Here is a 22,617-nt window from a genome sequence, read left to right as displayed (position 1 = left end):
TTAGTGTTTTCCGTTTCCGTATCTAACTCTACCGCTATTACTACGTCTTTGTCTTATACGGTAGTGGCACGTAGCGACGTATTTAGTGTTTAAGGTACTAGGTTAGGTATTAGGCGGCGGCTGTTAAACCTAGCTATTAGGTAGTTTAGGCTATAGCTATAACAGCCTTTTTAACGACATCTATAGCAACGCTTTAGCTTTTAGAGTAGCTTATATTCTCTATCTAGTAGCTTCTACGAAAAGGTTAGTATAGAAAGGTTAATATTAGGACCAGTAGTATTGCTTAGGGTAGTAGGTGTTAGTGGTTTAGTAGGTCCGGAGGGCTTCTATAGGGAGGTCTTTAGGTAGGGGTTTATAGTAGCGATCTAATTTAGTCGTTATTTAATCTTCCGTATAGCTGCTACCATATTATAAATATTATTATAGTTATAGCTAGCGGCTGTATAACTAAGGCGATAAGTGACTTTTTTAAGGAGATCTTCCTAGTCTTTAGTATCGTCTTAAGTGAGGGCTCTAGTATATTTCTGGAATTTAATATAAAACTCGTCAAATGATTTAATAGGGCTTATCTTTAGGGCACGTAGTTTAGCTTAGTTAGTGGCCAGTAGGTTATAGTCGTGGTATATTAGGTTAAGATTATTAAGGACTTCTTAGTAGGACTACCACTTCTAGGGGCTATTGGTCTCCTATTAGGCGAAGAGTCTATTAAATAGTGTACCCTTTATTCGCCTAATAATATAGCTAATCTTAGTATCTTCTATAGGAAAAAGGTAGGCGCTCTAAGTTAGTTTCTTGCGGATTTATATCTTTTAGTGGCTATATTCTTTATAGTCTCCCTAAAAAACTAGGGGATTAGGGTAATGTATATTAGACCCTACGGTGGCAGCTTAGGTTTAGTTATTATAGCTTTCGTTATCGCTTTAGTAGGGGTTTCTGTTAGGTAAGGCTGCTTAGCGCTAACCCTTCGTTAAGCGTTAAGTAGGTAAAGTTGCTAGGGGCGTAAAGACTTAAGTAGCGTTATATACAGTAGAGAGGTGTCTAGCGTTGTTACAAATATGCTTATTAAGCTAAGATTATAGGTATTTAATTATGCCTTCTCTTTTAGTAACTATAGTAATAAGTGCAATCTTAGCCTTCTTTAACTGTTAGACGTCGCGTTTAGACACGCAGAGGTCGTCTTTAGTTTCTTAACGCGTGTTGTCGGCGAGCGCCTCGCGAGCTTATAGGTTTTAGATAATATCGCGATCTTAGGTAGTACGTATCTCGGCTTATATAAGCTTTAGGTGGTAGTTCTATAGAAGGCGGTAGTATTTATCGGGTTCTTGTGCTACCATTTTTACGAACATCTCGGCGTCTCGTATTTCGATTTTAATAGGTAGTAGCCCTTCTGCTTGCTTATCCATAGTTATATAGTTAATAAAAGATAAGACATTATTAGTGTTTATCTCCTTAAGGGTTAAGGCTAAGGCTAATAAATTAAATTCTCCTGGGATTAATTGGCGTCGTAGGTTAAGTATAGGTATTGGATTATTCTTTAGGTTTAATATAGTGGCTAGTAAGGAATATTATCTTACTATTATAGGTTCCTTAGAAGTATAAAGTGAGGTAACTTATAGGCACGCTGCTTTTGGCAGCGCCTATAGTATTATAAAGACGTAGAATTGGTCGTAGGCTGGGTGTTGGTAGTAAAAAGGCGTAACGTAATGTTATGGGACGGGGCAGTGGCTATAAGACGTATGTATTCGAGGAGTTTACAAGACGTTACGCGATCGATCGTAAGGGCCAAGGGCGTAAGGAGGTAATATACCTACGCGTAGCTAACATTAGCTGTACGCGAGGTGTATGCGAGAGCACAGGGCTCTCCTATAGAGGCCCCTGCGGTGGGGTTCTGTGACATTATAATAGTTATAAAAGACCTATAGTTTTACTCTAAGTATATTATATAGTTCTCCTTTAAACTTTTTCTCTTCGTCTAAATATACCTTTATTAGATTCGTGACTTCTTATAGTAAAGGCTTACTGGTTAGCTAGAGTAGAGGAGGTAAAGGTAGAGTAACTCTAAGTAGGAGAGTACCTCTAGGTAGGAAAGCAGCTTTAGGTGGGGGGTTAGCGTTCTAGGGGTTTTAATATAAATTAAAGTTGCCTTTTAAAGAATATAGGTTATTTTTAGGTTTCCGTAGTTAATATATAATCTTAGCTTCTGTCTATATTAGTTCTTCTATACTAGTAATAATGGCCTAAATATTGCTAGTAATTAGGTTACCGTTCTTAGTAATATATACCCTATTCCTACGGAGGAAGTCTTAAAAATCCTAAATAATATTAACGTTACCAAGTGCCTAGGTATCGGCAGTCTATCCCACAAAATCCTCCCTAAAGTACTTCTATAGTTATAAGTCGGCGTAATATCTATTTTAGTAGAATATAATATAGTGTAGGAGAAAGCCGTTAACTTATTTTACGGTATAAGTTATTATATTAAAGGCGAATTCGCCCTAGTCTTTATTAATAAGTTTCGCGTACTTAGCTACCCCTAGTAATAAAGAGTCTTTTTAGTTATTTAAAGTAGGCGTAGCCATATTTTCGGAGGAAGGGAAGTATTATTAGTATAGGGATTGTTATTTAGTACGCATTTATTAGTTAGTACGCGTTTATAATATATATTTGCGATTATAGGGCTTAAAACTAGTTCTAGCCTTAAATTGTAAAGACTTATAAAGCGTATTATTCTGCGTAATAGACGCAAGAATCCGTAATCTTAAAAAGGCTTAGGACTAGTTCTAGCCTTTAAATCTTTAGATTTATAGAAGAGTTTTATTTAAGGTTTAGGACCAGTTCTAACCTTAAAAGACAGCTCCCTTTAACACGAGTAGCACTAGTACAGTGGCTTATCTTTTCTTAGTGGAATACCTAGCTACTCTATAGTATAACAGTAAAGTTAATTACTAATTAGTGTTGGTTATACAAGGGGATATCACGTAGCTACGGTTTATAGATAGTATAATAATTGTTCTGTTTTTTAATTATTAGGGGGGGCGAGGAGCTTAAGGCTCCTCGCTATACTAGTGCCCCGGCGACACGTGACGGCAACTTGCCGCACGTAACGGCAACTTACCTATATTCCCAACAGTTAGCTTTACTTAATTTTCAATAAAATAGTATTTCTTAGCGTAAGAAAAAGCATAGCTTAACTAAGATATAGAATTAATAATTATTTACTTATATTACTAAAAATACAAGCCAATAGGGTGGTACATATTTATATATTTATATTATAATGCCCTAAAATACTTCTCGGCCTAATAAACATGCTTAGTTAATATATTTAGTACTAGAATATCCTATAACCTTATACTAAACCTTAAGCGTAAAAATATTAAATTGTAAAATATTAGATTTACTATAGTGTTTTAGGTGTCCAGTTCGCCTATATATCCGACTTACTTATAGATTAACTACGTTAGGGTGTAAAGAAGACATAAAAGAGAACGCGTGCCCTCGTCAAAATGAAGGACAATCGTAAATCTTTATAGTTAACTTTGCTCATTATAACGTCTACATTTAGCTCCTCTTATTAAAGAAATGCCCTATAAAAACGTCCCTTTCCGTCCTTTATTACTTAGGCGCGTTTATATTTATTTATAAAACGTCTAAAGAGTAAGACAATAGCTGCTAGAAAGTCTACCAAATCCAACTACTTCTTAGCGACAAAGTCGCTACGCTAAAAGCAACTTTAATACAAAATAAATATAATAAAAAAGGTATATAAATATAGTAAGATATACAATATAGATATCTATATAGGTATTCGCATCTAGAAAATAGGCCAGGTGTATATTTTATCTATAAATACTTTAGGATTTTAGGCATTTCTAACTTTATATTTAGTATACTATAGTACAATTTTGTCCTTAAAGGAAAGCTAACCGGTTAGAGCTCCTACTACCCAGTATTACGGACGCTTTAAGTACAATGTTATAACTACTTAGGGAAAAGTCGGAAGAAGCTAGTTAGTTAATTTAAGTACGGTCTAGGATGGAGCCGATAAAGCTATATAACGAGGAATGGTAACTAAGGTTATATAGGGTAATCTATATAATCTATAGGATCTACGTAATCCATAATAGAGTAAATAGAGTATACATATATTACGTACAAGAAGGATTTTATAGGAGTACGGTTATGTATTTAAGGACCCTTAATCCCTACCTAGATAGTTCCTTCCTTATAGTAATTCTCAGAATATAATTAGAGTTAATCTATTAGGCAACCACTCCACTAATTATTATTACGTTATTAACTTCTATATTTGCATTACCTATATACCTAGCCCAATAATAAGCCCATCGTAGTTCCTGCTATAAGGTTCCGTTATATAATTACTACCTAGTTACAGTATTAAATACAAAAAGTTAAATAATATACCACCAAAAGCAGCTACTATAACGCTATCGACAGCGGCAACTACTTTAAGGTTAGGTAACACTAGTATAGTAGATACTAATTTACAGCAACCTATGACGGTTGGACAGTTATAAGAGGTAATTAACTAGTTAATAGCTAAAAATACAGCGTTAGAAGAAAGGGTTAATGGGATTAAAGCAGTAAAGGTTAAGTTACTATCCATTAAGAGATTCTTAGGAGAAAGATTAAAGCTTAAAGGATTTCTTATGTAAATATACTTTAAGGTTTTATAAGAAGGGGTAAAGCTACTAATACCTATGGATCGAATAGCCTATACAGGACTATTCCTATTAGGAAGAGCACTAGAATAGTTTAAACCTTATTTTATAGAGATATAAACGAACGGAATAATAACTACTAACCAAGATATGCAATTTATATTCTTAAGTTGGAAAGGATTTATAGAGCAACTTACGCAAATATTTGGAGACCCGAAATTAATAATTATAGCAAAAAGAAAACTCTAAGACATTATATAATAAACTTTAGCAATTAAGTACACTATATAGTTTTAGACGCTAGCGATATAAGTTAAGTAGAATAATAGGGCGCTTATAGCATAGTATAAGCAAGGACTTAAGGCTAAAGTCTAAAACGCGATTATCCTAATAGAAGATGCGGACACCCTAAGGGAGTTAATAGATTAAGCGATTAAGATTAATAATTAGATCTACTAAAGGGAATAAACTAAGAGAGGTTAGAATAGAGTTTTATAGTTATATAAGGCGTAGAGTACGCAATAATAGAAGCTAAATTAGAAAATATAGTATAGCGCAGAGCTAATAAACCTAAGTAGTATTAAAAAAGCCTATAAGAGATGGAGTAAGAAATTATAAAAACCTAAAGGTTAAGGATTTAGTAATTATAGGATTAAAGAGCAAAGGCTAAACCAGGGATCTTAGTAGCAGAAGATATTTAGGCGGACTCTATAGCAAAGTTAATAGTTTAAAAATAGAGCTTATATAATAATAATTCATTGCTTAACATCCGATTTAGATCCCTATTAGGCCTATACGGACTACTCCTTATATACATATAGGGAGAAAACTCTATTTAAGAAAACCCCGTAATCTATCTCCCCGCCTTTTAGAACTCGCCTATAAGGCGCCTATAAGGCGCCTGCGAGTTACCTATAGTACTTCTACTACCTTACTTTTTAACCTCCTTAGGAACTACTACTGCCGTAATAAGCCTATAGACGCGCTAGTATTNTANACTTTACTCTACTACTNTANAGTNATTAGGGGGCGCCCGTTGCTTGCCCTTCTACCCTTTATTACTATTTCCCTTATAACCTAAAACTGGTTTAGTATATTTTAGCTAATAAGCTACTAGGTAACCGCCTTAAGGCCTTTTTATATTAAGAGCAGTGTATTATAGTTCTCTATGCTAGCTACTAAAAGTATTACTTTTTAGTTAGTGTATAAGAGGTATAACAGTATTATATGTTTTAGTGTCTATCTTAGCCAGCTATATTTATATTTTAGGCTACTTACTAGGACACCTACCCGGTAAAGCTAGTCTTTTAGTCCTATTATTCCTATTCTTAAGAGTGTCGCTATTATATTTTTTACCTTTATTAGGCCTTCTTAGAGCCCTAGAGTGTTTACCCCCTATAGCGTTAACTATGCTACGGCTTAGGTTCCTCTTGCCTTAGTTAGCCTCTGTACCTTTAACTCCTATATACCTCTTTAGCGTTAGTCTAACTAATATTATATTATAGTAGATGGTTTCCTAGTATTCTTTTATGCTCTACTTTAGCTCCTTTCTCTTTCTTGCTATTATCTTTACTAGCCTCTTATACGTCTCCCTTTCTCCTCTATATAGGCCTAGGCCCTAAAGCAGCACTATTCTTCTTCTACTTTCTTTACCTGTTTCTCTAATATATCTTCCCTACTTTAGGGTTATTGGTTTGTTCTCCTATAGGGCGCCCTAAAGTCCCTCTATAGTTTATTTAGGCGTGTCTTAATATACTTTATAATATTAGAGTTGCGTTTATTTTAGGCCCTTTATATTACAGCGGCTTTAATATATAGTTATAGGGGGGGAATATTAGCTTCCTTCTTAAGAAGTGCTATAGCCGTTCGCTTATATCCGCCTATTATACTCTAAAGGTAGGCTATTTAGACCTTTTAGAGTAGTTTAAGGAGCGACTTAGGGGGGCCTTTCTTAGATTCTTTAATGGCCTAAATACTAGACCTATACGTTATAGTTAGCTGGATAACTACTATATATAGTAGGCGTGACCTTTAGAAGCATGGGCCCTATATAGAATTAATGATCCTAAATAATGTGATATACTATGCTTAGCCCTTATAGGCCGCTTATGCCGTATATACGCTTTACCGGAGCTTACTATCTACTTATACTCCTAATACCCTTAGGCCCTAAACTGGTTAACCCTTAAAGCCTTAGATATAGATTATATGCTAAAGATCTGCAGATTAGTTACGTTTTCTTATAAAATGGATTAGCTAGTATTTCTCTAGTAAGAATTAGACTCTATATCGTCTTGCCTATTCTATATAGGTGTTATAAGCTTTCTCTAGCATTCTGCAATTCTTTGCGGCTAATAGCCCGTATATAATTAGGTTTGTATTATTAATAAAGCCTATCCCCTAGGTTGCCCCTTTCTTAAAGGAATTAAGCAGGTTGCTTATAAAGAAAAAGAAGAGTATAGGCAAGAGGGGTAATCCTTATAGTATTTCTGTTATAACTACAATAGGGGGGCTCTAGTATCCGCTAAAGACTAGTAATATTTCTTTCTAACCTATAAACCCTTAAATAAATTATATAATCTATTCTAAGAAGCCTTTTACCCTAAGGATATATAGGAGACGCTTATAGGGTATGTTATTGTAGGCGCCACTAATATCTAGGCTAAGTATTAATACTATAAAGTCCCTTCGCATCGCCTATACAGATTTAATGGTGGCAGTAAGTAGCGTAAGTGCTAATAGTATTAAGCGGTTCTTTCTTACCCCTATTTAGCTCTATAGTAGTAGGGCGTATTTCTTAGCTGTGTCTACTATATAGTCTGCTATTACCTTTTCTAAGATCTTGCTAAGGGTATTTTTTAAGGCAATAGGGCGGTAGCTTCCTAGGATTAAGTAATCTGCTTTACCTTCTTTTTATAGAATAACCGTTGTTATAAATCTTCCGAGTTATGGGTAGTAGCCTATAGTAAAGTATGCTCTAGCTATATCTATAAGCTAGGGTGCTATAAATAGTCTATAGGTCTTTAAGGCCTTATTTAGAATCCTATCTAGACCTAGTACTATATTATTTAAAAGGCGGCTAATAGTTCTGGCCATTTCCTCTGTTATTATATTGTTATTAACCCACAGGCAAGTTACCGGTGCTTTACCTATAATATTACTAAGGTCTACTAAAGCCGGTTAGGGGAAGAACCTTTCTATAAGGATCTTTACCTTCTTATTATTATTATTAGTGGCCTATAATTCCCCTACTCTTTATAAGGGTAGTAGGTATAGGTCTTCTACTAATTGCCCTACCTTTTTCTTTACCTATTTTACTATAGCCTATAGGCCCTTATTATAGGGAAGCTTAGGTTAAAAGTATACTTATTTATAAATTATCTCTAGTTATTTCTTACTTCTTTTTTTAGGGTGTTCTTTAACTAGTTTCTTATATCTTTATATTATCTCTTATCTTTAGGGTTATAGCTACTTAAGTATTTCCTTTTTACTTATTATTGGCTAGCTATAAGAACCGCGTATTATATAGACTATACGTATTATATATAGGGGCCCGGTCTTAAAACCGGGCAGTACTTTTTTAGCCTATTTTTAATCGCTATCTAAATCCTTTCTAGTCTTTAGTTAATTTCCTTAGGGGTAGCTAATAAGCCTTACTTATTTAGTATTAGGTAGATTTCTTCTAGGTCTTAGAGTTATTGTTTAACTATATTAAGGAAACTATCTACTTTAAGCATCCTTATTACGTATCTTTTACTATTTAGTTACGCCTTAATATCTAAATCTAGCTATATCTAAATAGGGATATGGTCTAAGGTAAATGCCTATTCTTTTTTAGGGTTATACCTTTTAAGTCTCTAGTATAGGCCTTTGTTTATAAATATAAGGTTAATTATACTTTTAGCGGGTCCTTATTACCATATAATTACTCTAGGGGGGGTGGCTAGCTTAAGGCCCTAGGTGTCTATAGCTTTTAGTAGGCACTCTACCTATTATTTAGCAGCGACGTAGATACCCCCCTACTATAGGTGGTAGAGGCTTATATCTCCTAATAGGATAAACTCTATACCTTTAGTTTTAAGTAAGCTTATTACTAATATAATATTCTCTATTTATAGGACCCCTTTAACCCTAGGGTTATATACATTAATAATTTATACTAGTCCTCTATATATTTAGATTATTATAACTATAATATCTAGATTAACTGCCTGCTATAACTATAAGGATAGGCTAATAGTTTTACTAATTATAAAGCATACGCGTATAGCTGCTTTTAGTTTATATAGGAGCTAGAATTCTTGGAGGCAGTATGTTAATTATATATAGGTATTATAGTACGGCTCTTATATAGTAAGGATATAGTATTTTTTTAGGTTTAGACTATTTAGTAAGGGCCTTATAAGATAGTGGTTTATATTGCTATAGTTATACTATATAATAGATAGGTGGCGGACCCCTAGTAAGGGTCCTTCGCCTTTTTATTATTCCTTACTTCTTCTATTTCTACTTTCTTTAGAATATTTAAAACTTCTATCTCTTATGTCTATACCCTAGTTACTACTTATTTTATATAGAGCTTTCTATTCCCGTGTTTTATATTCCTACTAGCGCTTTTATATCTAAATCTAATATTATCTCCGGTTCTTCCCCTATTTTTACTAGTTAGCTATATACCCTTTAAGAGTTAGTTATAAATATTATATTTACCGCGTTAAGTCTAATTCTTAATTATCCCGGTTTTAAGCTTACTATAGCTGTCTATAAGGGTCTTCCTATAGGGCGTCCTCTCCCTTATATCCCCTATAACCCTTATATCTCTATATAGTTTAGTAATATCACGCGGCATTACTTCTAGCCCGTTAAGGCTTAGAATAGCTAGCCTAGCCCCCTAGTGTTAAAGGTAGAAAACGCTAAAAAGGTACCTACGCCCCTTTAGCTTATTGCCTATTATTTCTATTTATATAACCTAGCGTATAGTTATTCCTATAGCTATTAAGCCCTTACCTTCCGTCTCCTGTATTTAATGCAGTTTTCTCTCTCCTACGCCTTATATATACTTCGGTAGCAGTTTACGCATTTTATTTAGTCTTAATTTAAGTAGTGTCTTATATTGTGGGGGCCTATATAGTGACCGTAGCATACCTATACTGCGTATATAGATTAAGTATATCCCTATTATATGTAGTAATAATATTATTTTAGGTAGAGTCTATAGTTATAGAGCCTTACATTATATATAAGGCTATTTATTATAATGCCTTTTTAAATAAGGAGTTTTTATATTCCTAGTATATATATACTAATAATAAGGGAGCTATACGTTTAACTAGTATTTCCTTAGCGAGTCTCTAGCGACCCTTATATTCTTTTATTATTTTTATTATATACTTAGTTTATATTTTCTTATTAAAGCTATTAGATTTAGGTAATCTTAAGTCTTAGTATAAGGCGTTCCGTTTATTTTACTATCTTATATATAGTTGCTATATTATCCGCCTAGCGTCCCTTTTCTACCCTAAGGCTTAGGGGAACCGCTAGGACTTTAACTGGGTAATCTTTATAGAGCACTTTTATGCTAATACATTCTTCTAGCCTATCCCCTACCCTAATAGCTTATTCTTTTACCTATTAGTCCTTTAAGGTAACTTTAATATCTTTACTCCTAAGGTGCTAGACTATAATAGCGTTATAGACCTCTTTGCGAATCTTTATAAGGACTTCTGTTTCTAATTATCCCCTAAGCCCCTCTACTTTTTCTATATTTAGTTATATTATAATTATATACTCAGATACTATCTTTAGGGGGGTAGATTCCCTATACTATAGACGTATAGCTATAGTGGCCTAGGTACAGTTCGCCGGTAAGGAGAGGTTTTATTTATTTTTAATTTTGCTTAGCCGTTAGAGGATTTAATTAAGGGTTTGCTAGAGGGGCGCCTAAGGTTTACTAGATTGGCGGAGCTATTCTACTAGCTGTATTAGTTTATTATAGCTAACAGTTACTCCCCTATAACTATGGATACTAGACGCGTTTAATAGGCTTTATATTTTATTAGATGCCTTCTTAATAGAAGTCTTTCCGCTTTATAGTGTGGTATTCGCCCGTTCTTATTATAGAGGGCTATTACTAGGCGTAGTTCTAGTGGACGCGCGCAAGTGCAAACCACTATCGTTTAACGTGTACCTCCCCTACGATGTATGTATCTCAGGGGGATTCTCTAGGTGTTTTTTAGGGTTCTTTTAGTTAGTTTTAGTCTTTTTAGGCCGGGTGCAGTAAGAGCTTTAGTTTAGAAATTGTCTCTAAAGCTTATATAAATTATAGAAAATAGGGTTACTTTATAAGGGATTATAAAGATGGTTAAAGTTACTATATAATAAAGGGAACTAGACTAATAGTAGAAGACATATATATATAAAGGGATAATAGTATACTGCGAGGAATAAAGGAATGTTTAATTAAAAGTTTCGCGTTTTATTATAATAACGCATGCCAAATTTATAAAGACGCTAAGTACGGTATAAGCTATTAGCTATAGGAGCCAAAATCTATAAAGTATAGAGGAACCAATAAACTAGTTCGTAAATTAGATATTAAGGATAATAAATTTAATATAGGCGAAACATTTTATAATAATAAGGCGATAAGGGCAGCTTACTAGAAGCATATAGATCTTAGAGATATTATAATAGAGGTAGAGGATAATTCCACTATAGAATAGGGAACATTAGTAGGGATTAAGACCCCACTAGATATAACGTCTATCGCTTTATAAGACGTAAAAAAAGTAAGATAGCGAACTACTTCGGCACTTAATAAAGGCAAAAGGCTAAAGGCTTAAGATTTTTAAGACAAGATAAGAGACGACTAAGATTCTTAAAACGAGATAAGGTAAGCTTAAAGACCTATAACAGACGAAAACCAATAGAGTAGAGTAGCAGCTTAGTTTAAAGACATACAAATAAGCTTGGGATAGAGTTTCCTATAGGTATAAGACTCTTAAGACGAGATAAGTAAGATTTAAAACTTTTAAGACGAGATAAAAACACTAAGTAAGTCTAAGTAGACTAAGGTAGAAGTAAAGCTTAAGTTAGAAGCTAGCTTAGAATTAAGAATCCTATAGAACTAAGACTTTAAGACATAAATAAGGACTATTAACAAGATTAGAGAATCTGCAGTATAAATAGCAACTAAATTAGGAGACAGATATATAGACCTAGAAGACTTACTAGTAAAATAAAGCGTTTAAACTAAAGATTAAAAAGTTAATAGTAAGATTAAAAAGTAAAATAACTTTAAGGATTTACTTATAAGACGCAAAAAGAAAGAAACTATAAAGGAATTTAGAGTAAGAATTACCTTATAGTAAGAACAGAAACTAAATAAGAGATCTAGTATATTGGGATGTATAAGGGATCGAGCACCTATATAAAGAATTACTAATAGGCCTAGGGTAGGCATATTAAGAGCTAAGTAGTTTACTAAACTAGAATAAGAAGAGGATTTAAGAATTCTAACTAGGTTTAAGGAACGACACATAAAAGGTTATTATAACGTAGTAATAAGAAGATACTTCCTTATAGATAAGCCGTATACACTTTAGTAGCTATACTAAAAGTAGTATAGATAAAGGCATAATAACAAGTAAGAAGATTTCTATATGTAGTTAGACAAGAAAGTTATCTAAGAGTACCTAATTATAGAGAAGGCTATAAATCACATTAAAGGAGCCTTAATTATAATGTTAAAGGATTTAAAGGAGCGTTTAGAGGACTAGAGAAGCGAAAGATATATCTTAGTACTTATAAATAAAGTTATAACGTTTAGATTAATATAAGAAAGGTTTAAACTTAAGGATAAAGATAAGCTAAGAGTTAACCCAAGACACCAAGTATACTATATACTGGTATAGATCGCATATATAGATAATATGTATAATATATATAAAGCACCTAAGAATAAGCACCGGAAATATCCTATAAGAATATATTAGTTAATAAAAGAATAAAAGTATAGAAATGCTAAGTATATATATAGTTAGCATCTAGTAGAAGTTCAAAAGTTAGGAGACTTAATACTTTAGCTAGGAAGATTCCTTACAGAAGAATACCTAGACGGATAATAGTAGTAAAAATACCTAGAAAACACGTATTTATAGTATATTAAAGACAAAAAGCGAACTAAGTATTAGCTAAAGTTAAACTAAGTATAAATAGGATTAAGTAGCTAATAGTTAGGAAAGTGAAGGCCTACAGAACTAAAAGGAACTAGTAGTAGAGCCTTAAACCCTTAAAGAAATTTAAGGACAACATCTAAATTTATAAGTTAAGTAGTAAGATTAACAGTTTAAGGCACTAATAGATAGTGGAGTAATAAGGAACCATATTTCGCTAGCAGTAGTTAAAAGGATAGGTTTACTATATAGGAAAAAGGAGCATTTTTACCTATTAGTAACAATTTTAGGAGATCTAATAGCCTATAGAGGAGGGATTATTAATCTTAAAACAGGACCTATTTAGTTAACCATTAAAGGGAGATAAATTAAGATGTCTTTTAATATATTACTATTAGGGAATAATAAGGCAGTATTAGGAATGCCTTAGTTATAGGAATATAATCCAAAGATCAATTAGATTACAGGTTAGGTCAATATTAGGAATACTTAACGCCGCAAGATACAATAATAAGCCAAGTTAGTATAGTACTAAGTAGGAGCAACCTATAAAGAAATAGAAAAAGGACTAAGTTATATACTAAAAAGATACTATAAGTACGGTAAGAAACTATAGTTACTAAAAAGTAAAAAGCTATTAAAGTATATAGCATAGAACTATAAGATAGAATTAGAACTAGAAATAAGTCTAAGGTTCTTTTTAATCTATAAGCTTACTAAAGAGGAAGGTAAAGTATTAAAAGAGTTTATTTAAGAAAACCTATAAAAGGGATATATTAGACCATTATAGTTATTAGTAGGTTATCCAGTACTATTTATACTAAAGAAGAATGGTAAACTAAGGCTATATATTAACTATAGACAGTTAAACAGCATTACTAGGAAGGATAGGTATCCTTTACCCTTAATTAGCGAAATCTAAAATAGGATAGGTAATACACAAATCTTTATAAAGATAGATCTAAGATAGGCGTACCATTAGATTAGGATTAAGGAAGGCAACAAATAAAAGGCAGCCTTTAGATTAAAGGAAGGACTATATAAACCATTAGTTATATAATTTAGGCTTATAAACGCACTAGTAATGTTCTAGAAGCGTATTAACAATATATTAGGAAAACACTTAGATAAATTTATTATAGTATACCTTAATAACATTATTATCTACTTAATAACTAAGGAAGAACACGGGGAATATATTAAATAGGTTTTAAAGAGATTATAAGAAGAATAGATACTAGTAGCAATTAAGAAATGCGAGTTCTTTACTAGGAAGACCGATTTTATTAAATTTATTATTAAACTAGGCTAATTTAGTATAGATCTAAAGAAGATTAAGGCTATAGTAAATTAGTAAAAACTAAAGAACGTTACGCAGTTAAGATTATTTCTAGGGTTTTACAATTACTGTAGAAGGTTTATAGCACAATAGTTAAAGGATATTAAGCCGTTTACGTAATTAATAAAGAAAGAAGAACTATAGGTATAGGAAAAGAAATAAAGAGGACTCTTTAAAAAAAGTTAAAGAGTTATTTACCTAGGAGCCAGTTCTAAAGATCTATTAACTAAGACTAGAGACGGTTATAAAGATAGATATATTAGACTATATACTAGGGGCGTACTTTATATAGAAATATTAAAATAGATGGCACCATACTATAGTCGGAAGATAATACTACTAGAGTTAAACTATAGCATCTATAATAAGGAGTTATTAGATATAGTTATAGTATTAAAAAAATAGAAAGCATTCTTATAAGGTATAGAGAAACTATTTATAGTTAAGACGGATTATAAGAACCTAACGGAATTCCTAATAATAAAGGAACTTAACTAAAGGCAGGTTAGATGAGTAGAGATACTTATAGAATACCATTTTAAGATTTAGTATACTAAAGGTATAAATAATATAAAAGTAAACGCTCTAAGTTATAAAGCTAAACTATAAAACAATAAAAAGCTATTAAGGGCTTTACTGCGAAAAAATATAGACGGATTAATTAGGTACAATTATCCGAAGATTATAATAACTTAAGAAGAGTTAAATAAAGTCTATAAAATACTAAAGAGCCTTTAAGTATAAAGGATTCTAAAAGCATAACTAGAAGATTTATAGGCAGATATATATAAGAATTAAAAAGTAACGTATATCCTAAAGAGCATAGCAAAGTAATTTATGGAAGACTTCTATAAGGGAATAACTTAGGGATATAATAGGGCCATAGGCTTAGTATTAAGACTCTAAGAGGAGTATATTATTAATAGAATCTAAAGCATAGTAAGAAAAGTTATAAAAGAATACTTAGATTACTAAAGAAATAAACTAATAAGGCATAAGCTATATAGAGGGCTATAACCTATTAAGACACTAAAAAGACTATAGGAGGTTATATTATAAGACTTTATTATTAAATTATTAAAGTTAAGAGATCCTATTACTAGATAAGATTATAACGTAATTTTAGTAATAGTAGACAAGCTTATAAAGTGGGGATACTTTATAGTATATATAGAAGAAATATTAGCAGAAGATATCGCTAGAATCTATATTAAAGAAGTATTTATAAGATATGGAGCACTAAGTAAAATTATATTAGATAGGGATCTAAGATTTATAGCAGTATTTTAAGAGGTATTCTTAGCGGAGTAAAGAGTTAGAGCAGTAACTTTTACTATATATTATCCACAGACAGACGGTTAAATAAAGAGATTAAATTAGATACTAAAACAGTATCTAAAATATTATATTAATTACGCACAGAATAATTAGGTATTGTTATTACTAGTTATATAGTTTATATATAATATAACACTATAAAAAGGAATAGGTATATTACTATTTAAGGCAAATTATAGATATAAGCTAAGGATATCGTTATCGCTATAGTAAGTAAAGAAAATAAGTAGTATAGCTAAATAAAGAATGGAGATATTAATAAATCTTTATAAGGACCTTATGGAAACAGTAAAGACAGTATAGTAAAGAATAAAAAAGTACTATAATACTAAGAGATCTAAGGGACTAGATCTTAAGGAGGGAGATAAAGTATAGCTACTATATAAAATTTTTAAGAGTTAACAACTAAGTAAGAAGTTAGACTATATTAGACTAGGACCTTTTAAAATTAAGTAGAGAATTTTACTAGTTATATTTAAGTTAAACCTACTAGCTAAAATAAAAATCTACCCTATATAATATATCGCAATGCTAAAGCTAGCATACGGGAATATTAAGCTACTAGTTTACAAAGTAGATACGTATAGAGGATAAGAGGAAGATAAATAGTAAGTTATAAAGATTATTAGTTATAAAGACATTAATAATAAAATATAGTACGAAGTAAAGTAGATAGGCTATACTAAGACTACCTAAAAGCCACTAAAAATTTTAAAGAATGCTATAGAAAAGGTACAGGAGTATTAAAAGAGATTAGGTTAGGCAGCATTAATAAAAAAGGATCGCTAAAAAATAAGCCACCTAAGGGGGACCTAAGAAGAGTAGTTGCCAAACTACTTAGATCTATTTCCTTCTTTATTAGAGGAGAATCCGTTCTTTTATTACTAAGTTTCTATAAACCCTATTCTATAAGTTTCTACTCCTTAAAACAGACCTTTTTATATACCTTTTTAAGACGGATTAACTAAGCGAACGCCGTAAGACGAGACTTAAGGGCCCGTTACTAAGTATTAGCAGCCTCCTATTTAGCGTCCTAAGAATAGCGTAGTTTAGTAAAAGTAATAGATAGTTTATTATCTAGCCGCGTAGCAGTAGATTAAATATAAGACCCTAAAATAAATTAATTAGGGAACTAGATAACTATTAAAAGTAATAGGTTATATATATTTAGTATTAGAGACGGAGCGAACATTACGGGACGAATAAATATTTACTTTAGTATACTCTAAGTAAAAGAACGGTTATTACAAAGATAGGTTCGCTAACGCAATATAAACTAACCCCTTTTTTAAACAGTAAGAATACGGAGACGGTATAATCTTACTAAAAGATAATATTACAGCGACAGTGCGAATACGACGAGCAGTTAAGGAAGAAGAAATTGCTTTAGGTATAATAAGCAATAATATTAACTAAATTAATTAGACGGATATTATACCTCTAGTAAACAACTTAGAGATATTTTAAATCTTTAAGGATAAAGATAAAGAGGAGGGAGATAGTGTTACGGACGCTTTAAGTATAATGTTATAACTACTTAGGGAAGAGTCGGAAGAAGCTAGTTAGTTAATTTAAATATAGTCTAAGATAGAGCCGATAGAGCTATATAATGAGGAATAGTAACTAAGGTTATGTGGGGTAATCTATATAATTTATAGGATCTGCGTAATCTATAATAGAGTAGATAGAGTATATATATATTATATATAAGAAGGATTTTATAAAAGTACGGTTATATATTTAAGGACCCTTAGTCCCTACCTAGATAGTTCCTTCCTTATAGTAATTCTTAGAATATAATTAGAGTTAATCTGTTAGGCAATTACTCCACTAGTTATTATTACGTTGTTAACTTCTATACTTGCATTACCTACATACCTAGCCTAATAACGAGCCCATCGTAGTTCCTGCTATAAGGTTCCGTTACACCCAGCTCCGAATTTAATAACCGATCGCGATTTAAAGAAGACTAGTAAAGATATAGCTACGCGATAGGGAGTTGCGGACAGTGTACTTATATACAGTCGTAATATACGCACAATGTACTTTCCTTTAGAAGATTTTAAAGGAAGAATTGCCTCGCCAATTTAGTCCTATACTTATAATCTCCACTAGTATATAAAAAGTCCATTTTAGTTATTAATAAAGTGTTAGCCTTATAGTGTTAAGTCCGTAGTTTTCGAGTAAGGAGTTATAGTAAGTACGTATCTCACTAGCCGCAGAAATGACGGACGGACTAATAATAGTAACGTAACCAAACCACGTGACCCGTAAAGAGATCGTTACCATACACGGCATAATAGTTATCCCAATATACCTATAACAAGACACTAATATACCCTTAATAAGATATAATATAGCCCTAACCAAAACTATTATACTTAGGGTAGAACCGGGACAGATATATAAGGATACTCGTTTACTTATATATATTTAGTTTATAGCACAACCCAAATAGTTCTAGTACTGCTTAGATTAGTTTTAGAACCTTTGTAGTTCTAGAACCGTCTCTATATAGTTCTAGAACCAGAAAAAGGGAAGAACATAGCTCTCGCACTAAGTCACGTCACGCTATCCTTAGTAAATTGGGCGCTGTAAACGGAGACAGAGCGTGTATGTGCTCTATAATAATTTTTACGTAGTTTTAGAACCGCTATAGCTCTAGAACCGCTTTACGATAGTCCTAGCACTACTGGGGCGTGGTCCTAGTATAAGGGTAGATAACTAAGGGGCAGAGTAATGCCAGTTAATTAGGTAGGGAGTTGGTTAATAGAAGGGTAGTATAACGGAAGCGAAACAGTAGTGAGTCAATTGTCATGTACTAATAACACAAAACTAAATCTTAAAGAAATTTAGATAAAGGACTTAAAGGAGGGGCCTTAAATCCTAAGGCCCGATCGCGGCCTGATCGCGGCCCAATGTCCTCAGACCGTAGCCATCTAGGACTCTACGCCAAGACGGTGGGGATAAAGGTCCGAGACGGTTCTAAAGACTAGGGGATTCTGCCAGGGTCAAAGGAATCTCCTTATCTTAACCGTTCGACAAGGCGGCCTCTACACTTCCCTTTACACCTAGAACAATTCTAGCTCTAAGACCTTTTCTGCGTGGTTCTAGGACTAGCATAGCTCTGGCGTTTGGCGTGGTCCTAGAACCACTGTAGTTCTAGGACCCTTTCTGCGTGGTTCTAGGACTATTATAGTTCTAGAACCTCTCTACGATTCTAGGACCCGCTCTACACTTACAATATCAAATTTCATTGAAATGTGCATCGCTTATTTGTAGCAAACGTGATAATTGGTGAATAAACTATCGATCCCTCTAAGTTATACTTTTGGTAAACTTTTCGTCCAGGCATCAATTGCCCTTAGAGCGCTGTTGAAGAGCTCTTATCCTGATTTGGTGTTGCAGCCTACTTTAGCCTATCCGCGATTAGGTGACCCCGTCACGTCTAACAACTTTGGTTAACGCCAAAATGATTGGTCGGACGACAACTGTTGTTCGCCTAGGTCTATTAGAACCTCAAATCCCACCCAATTTTTGGTCCAAGTCTGGGCAGTTCATCCGCCACGCTTTCCACATCCTTGTCACTTGAATACAAGTTAGTTGAGAGGGCGAGATGCATTGTGGGAACAGACATACCCTCTTCCACTAACACAGATAACAATATCTTGGTCTTTCTTCATTGTCTTGGCCAGCTCAACAGCGCCCCAGACAGCATGAGCAGTTTCTAGAGCGGGACTGATCCCCTCCATCTCACTGAGCATCTTGAACCCCTCGAGAGCTTGAGCATCGGTAACGGCAATAAATGTTGCGCGCCCTGAGTCTTTCCAAGAACTCAGCTCTGGCCTGTTCAGATAGTTAGCGAAGCATAAATGTCTACCCAAAGTTGTGATATTATTTATCACGTGACACATCAGGGAAATATGCAGACTCTACTCACCCAACCCCAGCATAGTCCAGACCAGCTGAGATGGAATGGGTATCTTGTATCTGTCCGTGCTGATCCTGCAACACATATGTCCTACTCCCATGCAAGACCCCCTTAGTGCCGCCAGTTAGAGTAGCGGCATGCCTCTTCGTCTCAAGGCCGTCACCCCCGGCTTCGACTCCCAGAAGCTTCACACTTGGATCATTAATAAACGGATAAAACATTCCTAAACAATTACTGCCCCCACCGATGCAGGCAACAACCGCATCCGGTAGTTTATTTCGTTGTTCCAGCATTTGTGCCTTCGTCTCATCCCCAATGACAGTCTGGAAAGTGCGCACGATCGTGGGAAAGGGGTGTGGACCAATTGCTGAACCGATAATGTGATAGGCGGTGTCCACCTTCGTAATCCAAACTCGAAAACTTTCATTTACGGCGTCTCTAAGAGTTTTTGAGCCTGCCTCAACAGGGATGACCTCAGCACCAAGTAATTTGATCCTGAATACGTTCAGTGCCTGTCTCCTGATATCTTCCTATATAACTGTTAGATATAAACTTGCAACACTGTTCCAAGCCTGTGGACTTACTGCTCCCATGAAGATTGTGCACTTCATGTTGAATTTAGCGCAGACTGTGGCAGTTGCTACACCATGCATGCCAGCACCGGTCTGAGCAATGATTTCAGTCTTACCCAAGCGACGAGCCAGAAGAATCTGTCCCAGAGCGCTGTTGATCTTATGACTTCCAGTATGGTTCAAATCCTCACGCTTCAACCAAATAGTGGCTCCGCCAACATGTTCAGTAAGGCGGTCTGCGACATGAAGATGCCCAGGCCTTCCTAGATAGGGGTAGTATGATCGAAATTCTGCCCAAAACTCGGGGTCATTCCGAATTTTTTCAAAACCTGCCTCCAATTCTGAAAGGCAATTCATTAGTGATTCTGGGGAATACGAACCCCCAAATTCACCAAAGCGTGCAGGAAAGAGTTCTGGATCTCCTCCTTCAGAATTCATTGCCCCTTTTTGATCAAGCAGTCCTGACTGGTTGCCATTTGAATAAATGGTACCATTCACCTGCACGGCACCATTTAGCTCTTGAGCTTCATTCGATGCCTCAATAATACCAACTTCTCGAGCCGTTCGACACTCTAGCGAATTTCTCCTTCCACATATCCCAGCGCAGTATTCCTCAGCAGCTTTGGCCCGCTCTCCAGGAGCGGCCTCGGCCAAGGTTGTGATAATTTGACTGCCGATGACAACACCATCTGCTATGCTGGCTACACTCAAGAAGTGATCTCTTGTGCTGACACCGAAACCAACTGCTGTTGGGACATTGCCCGAGTATTGCTTGATTCGTTTCAATAGCTGTGGTAGATCTGCATTTAGAGTACCTGTTGCACCCGTGACGCCCATACGTGATACAATGTAGACGAATGAGTCCGCGAGTTTGCAGAGTAATTTGAGTCGATTCTCGGAAGTGGCTGGAATAAAGTGTTAGAAGCTAAGCAGGTCGGACGAATAATGTGAGAAGGGCTTACAAGGAGCGATAAGAGGTACGTATGACAGTCTGTATACAATTGTCAGTGAGGATATTTTATCGTAGAAGTATTATGACTCACCCGCCCTTCGCACAGAAATTCCTGAATTTTACAGCCTCGTGCGGAGGAAGATCCACCACAATGAAGCCATTTACACCAGCCGCACGACAATCATTTAACAATCGCTCCTCGCCATAGCTCAATAGTTGGTTGTAATAACCCATTAATAGCAGCGGTGCTCTGAGACCTCTTTTCCGAGCTTCTTTTACCATCCCTAGGGTTGACTCTATAGTGACGTTATTCGCAAGCGCTTGCTATATATATGATTAGCAAATACGCAGATAATATATGAGAATTAACGAACAGTATTTGCGTTCTGAATCGTAGGCCCATCCGCGAAGGGATCCGTGAAAGGCTGACGTTTGATGTTAGAAAGATCGGTGGGTATTAAATAGCACTTGAGGCTACTAACAACACCGAGTTCAACGATATCTGCGAAAAAAAAGTTAAGAACGTAGGTCAATTGAGTCGACATACATGTATTACATACCTGCACCCCCAGCTTCCAATCCCAATATAATATCTACAGCCTCTTCAACTGTAGGAAATCCGGCTGTAACAAAAGTCACAAAGGCGGGCTATATTATAAGTCAGCAATGCCTTTATGAACCTCATATAAATACACATAGCTTCCGCCACTAAAGGAATATATACCCGATTTTCTTCTTTGCATTGCGCAAATGTTTTCTTAATACCCTCCATATTGAAAAGAATGAAGGTTTTCTGCTAGCCGATCGATTGAATTGGAAAATACTCAAAGGGTCAGAGCCAGCTGTTGCGGAACATACGATGATAGTGAGAAATGGTGAAGCAATCGAGAGTTAGTGACATGCGTTAAATCCATCGATTACTGGAGGATTAAATTACTCCACTTAAGTTTGCTTCCTACCCGGGATCTACTATAGGCACCAAAGTATCTCGGGGCTCTAGACCATATATAGACAAGGTACATAAGTCGTGTGTCTTTCTCCAGACCATGGTCCACTTTTAAGTAGAGTATTTGAGGGGGTATTTGAAATTGAGAGGGTATTTGAAATTGAGAGGGTATTTGAAATTGAGGGGGTATTTGAAATGGCTTGTGCATACGACTTACCGCCGAGCTCTGATTGGTCAGAATAGCGATTCTGCCACCAACACCAAAAATCAAAATTTAACTCAATGCTTCTACCTCTCTATATAGCCTCAATTTACACACACCCTATGCCTCCTATACGCCATTAGCGTTCCAAGAAGGTAGTTATACAGGAAGCTATTACTAGCCACCGATCTGGGCACTATAAGACCCCCTTAAGCGCTGTGGTAGCTTATAAGATCCATCCTAACACCATTCTCTCGCGCATTAACGGAGCACGTTAATCTTATTAGGATGCGCATTAATTCTAGTAGAAATTAAGCCCCTAATCTGAGACCGTAATTAAAAGATACTGTATAACGCTTATTCAGCATTACTTTCTTCTTAAGAAGGCCAGGATCCGTGAAATTGCCCTCGGTATATATAAAAACCAGCTATAAAATGCCGGCCTAAATATAAGCCAGGTATACCTTAGTGTAAAATAGGT

The 22,617-nt window shown here is 34.6% G+C and overlaps 1 protein-coding gene across 1 annotated transcript; it reads right to left on the bottom strand.

The window, feature by feature from the left end:
* Nucleotides 1-18,800: 18,800 nt before the first annotated feature.
* Nucleotides 18,801-22,079, bottom strand: K441DRAFT_655463 (tryptophan synthase). Its single transcript, XM_067647852.1, has 10 exons — nucleotides 21,713-22,079; nucleotides 21,549-21,636; nucleotides 21,471-21,490; nucleotides 21,363-21,413; nucleotides 21,080-21,312; nucleotides 20,999-21,027; nucleotides 20,049-20,941; nucleotides 19,474-19,994; nucleotides 19,173-19,379; nucleotides 18,801-19,120 (listed from the first exon to the last, which is right to left on the bottom strand). The coding sequence occupies exons 1-10, from the start codon at nucleotides 21,758-21,760 to the stop codon at nucleotides 19,045-19,047; spliced, it is 2,166 nt and encodes a 721-aa protein (XP_067507096.1). The 5' UTR covers nucleotides 21,761-22,079; the 3' UTR covers nucleotides 18,801-19,044.
* Between the last annotated feature and the right edge of the window lie 538 nt (nucleotides 22,080-22,617).

This window comes from Cenococcum geophilum, assembly GCF_001692895.1.
Source record: "Cenococcum geophilum 1.58 unplaced genomic scaffold K441scaffold_9, whole genome shotgun sequence".
In the NCBI taxonomy this organism is placed as follows: Eukaryota; Fungi; Ascomycota; class Dothideomycetes; order Gloniales; family Gloniaceae; genus Cenococcum; species Cenococcum geophilum.
This window is presented reverse-complemented; position numbering and strand designations above follow the sequence as displayed.

Excerpts from the sequence above, each read along its gene's own strand:
- K441DRAFT_655463 (XM_067647852.1), bottom strand. The coding sequence starts at position 21,760 with ATGGAGGGTATTAAGAAAACATTTGCGCAATGCAAAGAAGAAAATCGG. Across the intron at positions 21,414-21,470 it reads ATATCGTTGAACTCGGTGTT|CCTTTCACGGATCCCTTCGC; the intron begins GTTAGTAGCCTC and ends ATCAAACGTCAG. Across the intron at positions 20,942-20,998 it reads CGTACCTCTTATCGCTCCTT|CCACTTCCGAGAATCGACTC; the intron begins GTAAGCCCTTCT and ends ACTTTATTCCAG.